Source organism: Myotis brandtii, unplaced genomic scaffold, assembly GCF_000412655.1.
Source record: "Myotis brandtii unplaced genomic scaffold, ASM41265v1 scaffold120, whole genome shotgun sequence".
Classification (NCBI taxonomy): Eukaryota; Metazoa; Chordata; class Mammalia; order Chiroptera; family Vespertilionidae; genus Myotis; species Myotis brandtii.
Window position 1 is genome coordinate 3,322,166 of NW_005354174.1, and position 3,558 is coordinate 3,325,723.

The following is a 3,558-nucleotide window of genomic DNA, read 5'->3' on the forward strand; positions in this document are numbered from 1 at the left end:
ATGGTGGAGCTCAGGGCCTCAGGAACTCTCTGACCCAATGTCCTCATTTCTTTGCAGCTAAAGAAACAGGGGCAGAGGAGAGGCACCTGCCGGGGTCACCCAGCGGGTAAGGGGCCAACGTTGGTCCCGAATCCTGTCTGGGATCCTCAACCCCATCTTCCCACATGTGATTTCACATTACCCGGCTCAGCCCCACCTGGGGTTGGGCAGAAAGCAGGGACCCAAATGACCCCTCTACACAGAGGCGGTGTTGGGGGATAGGACCCGAGAGGGACCCTGTTTTCTGCAGCACTGTCCTAGGTCCCAGGGGCACAGCTTTATGACTGGGTGGGTGTGGCCCTGGTTTCTGGGATGGGAAGCCACACTGCTCTGTGACAGAGGGCCACACCTACCCCCTGAGAGAGGGAGCTGGGCTGTGAGCCGCTGTCAGGCTGGGCTGGCTGAGGAGGATGGCGTGCCTGGGTTTCCTCCTCCTCCTCCTCCTCCTCCTTCTCGCCAGCGCAGTGGCCCAGGGGGAGTATGGCGTGGTCCACGTGGTGTCACAGAACTGGAGCAAGGACTACTGCGTGCTGTTCAACTCGGATTATGTCACCCTGCCCCGGGACCTGCGCCACGCCCCACTCCTGCCCCTGTATGATGGCACCTCGGCACCCTGGTGCCCTGGCGAGGACTCCTCCCATCAAGCCCAGCCCAGCTCCCCCAGCCAGCGGCCCCTCCACCGGACCACCGCCATGGTCATGCGGGGCAACTGCAGTTTCTACGCTAAGGGCTGGCTCGCTCAGGGCCGAGGCGCCCACGGGCTGCTCATCGTGAGCCGGGCCAGTGGCCAACAGTGCGCAGACACCACCCTGGCGTCCCAGGACCCCCACAAGCCCCTGCCAGACCTCACCATCCCGGTGGCCTTGCTCCGATACTCTGACATGCTGGACATTCTCGGCCACACCCACGGGGGCGCCATGGCCCGAGTGGCCTTGTACGCACCTCCAGAGCCCATCCTCGACTACAACATAGTGGTCATCTTCATCCTGGCCTTGGGCACCGTGGCCATGGGTGGCTACTGGGCTGGCCTGACCGAGGCCGATCGGCTGCAGCGGCGCCGGGCCCGAGGAGGAGGGGGGCCCGAGGGTCACAATCAGCAGGAAGCAGTGGCAGCCCAGGGGAGGCAAGAGGAAGACGATGAGGACACACCCGTGGACTTCACGCCGGCCATGACGGGAGCAGTGGTCGCCATGTCCTGCTCCATCATGCTGCTCCTCTACTTCTTCTATGACTCCTTTGTCTATGTCACGATTGCCATCTTCGGCCTGGGCGCGGGCACCGGCCTCTACGGCTGCATGGCCCCCCTGCTGCACTACCTGCCCCTGCAACAATACCAGTGGCCCCTGCCTGGCCGCCGGGCCTGTCTGCGGCTACCCCTACTGCTGCTGGCCGGCCTATGCGCGGTGGTGACCGGCCTCTGGGTGGCCTACCGCAACGAGGACCGCTGGGCTTGGCTCCTGCAGGATGCGCTGGGCATAGCCTACTGCCTTTTCGTCCTGCAGCGCGTGCGGCTGCCCAAACTCAAGAACTGCACCTTCTTCCTGCTGGCCCTGCTGGCCTTCGATGTCTTCTTTGTCTTCATCACACCCCTCTTCACCAGGACCGGCGAGAGCATCATGGTGGAGGTAGCCTCAGGCCCGGCAGATTCCTTGAGCCACGAGAGGCTGCCCATGGTGCTCAAAGTGCCCCAGCTGAGCTTCTCGGCCTTGACCCTGTGTGACCAGCACTTTACCATCCTCGGCTTCGGTGACATCGTGGTCCCAGGCTTCTTGGTTGCCTATTGCCATCGCTTTGATGTGCAAATGCACTCACGCCAGGTCTACTTCATGGCCTGCACCGTGGCCTACGCCGTGGGTCTGCTGGTCACGTTTGCTGCCATGGTCCTCACGCAGATGGGCCAGCCTGCCCTGCTCTACCTGGTGTCCAGCACCCTGCTCACCAGCCTGGCCGTGGCCACCTGCCGCCAAGAGCTCACCCTCTTCTGGACTGGCCAGGGCAGAGCCAAGACACCCGCCCAGCCCATGGCAGGGCTCTGTGGCACTCATCCAGGTGGCTCCAAGCAGAAGCAGGAGGACACAGCAAACGTCCACACAGCCAGAGAGCCTGAGGGGGCCACCAATCTTTTGGCAGGGGACTTAGACGGCAACCTCAGGGAGGACACAGCCAGGAATGTCACCACATCTGAGGACGAAGCCACCAGTCTGGTTGGCTACAGTGACAGCTCCGAGGGCTGGAGTGATGCCAACCTGGACTCTGATGAGCTGCCTCTTGCCTCCCCCAGGACCTCGGAGGAGCTGATGCCCCTGATGCCACTGATGCCATCACCCTCAGAGCTGGGCCACGCACACACCCACGCCCATGCCCTGGACCACGCCCAGGCTCAGGCTCAGGCCCAGGCTGCTGACGTGCCCTGGAGGAGGCTGCACAAAAGGAAGGGTTTTAAGGTAAAGAAGAGCATGTCGACCCAGGCTCCCTTGTGAACCAGGCCCTAAGACATATGCCTCCAGAAGGGTGGACAGAATATCGCAAAGCAAAGACACACGTGGCAAAAAGAAATCGGGGCATTAAAGATTTTCCAGATCTACCCAGCAGAGCCTCTTTGTTTGTTAGGATGATGAGAAAGCAGCCATGGAATAAGTCCACGCAGGGCCCAGAGGGTCCTTAGAATAGGGCACCACCCCAAATCGCGCAGAGGGGGAAACTGAGGCTCAAAGAGGGCACACGACTTACACAAAGTTACTCAGCTAGGTCGAGATATTCTCCTAGAGCTTGCCAGGCAGTGATCTCCTCTATCCCTGCCTCCCCAACACCCACCCCAAGTCAGAGCCGCAGCTCCTTAGCCTGGCAGGCCCCATCCTGTCCCTGCAGCCCATCCCAACTTCATTGCCCATCTCTTCTTCATGCTCAAGTCCAAATGAACCATTACTGTTCCTTGACCACACCATGTCCTCTCCCTCTCTTTTTGCACGTGCAGTTCCCTTTGGCTGGGATGCCTTCCCATTCCAGACAGATTCCCCAAACCATCTCCCTGGCTCACTAACACATTCCTCAGCATCCTTCAAGCATCAGCTCACATCCATCCTTTCTGGTAAACGACCCGGCTCGCTGCATCCTGGACAGCAGTACCTCGCCTAGGTGTGCCTGCACATACGTTGAGTGTGTGCCTGCTGCGTGCATTACCCTGTGATGGGCACCCAGGAAGGCTGCTGTCTAGCTGGGGGGTGGATAGGAAGTGGAAAACAGACAAGAAACAACCTGAGAATTGTCTTAAAGTGGAAGATAGAAGGGTTGGAGCTGGAGTGGAAGAATTGAGACCATGGCTCTATTTCCCATGCTTCCTTCATTGACTCTGGATAACAGACAAGTCTCTTAACCCTCTAGGTCTCAATAGTCTCATCTTCAAAATGGGACTTATAATGCCATGTCCACCTGAAGACAGGGGCATGGACAAGGTGATCTCTTGGGGACACACACGTACACACTCACACTGGAGCATTTATATGCTGAACACTCCCACAG

The 3,558-nt window shown here is 59.7% G+C and overlaps 1 protein-coding gene across 1 annotated transcript; it reads left to right on the plus strand.

The window, feature by feature from the left end:
- Positions 1-449: 449 nt before the first annotated feature.
- SPPL2C (signal peptide peptidase like 2C) lies at positions 450-2,519 on the plus strand. The gene has a single exon (XM_005858585.1). It carries the CDS (start codon positions 450-452, stop codon positions 2,517-2,519), a length of 2,070 nt encoding a protein of 689 aa, XP_005858647.1.
- The last annotated feature ends 1,039 nt before the right edge of the window (positions 2,520-3,558 follow it).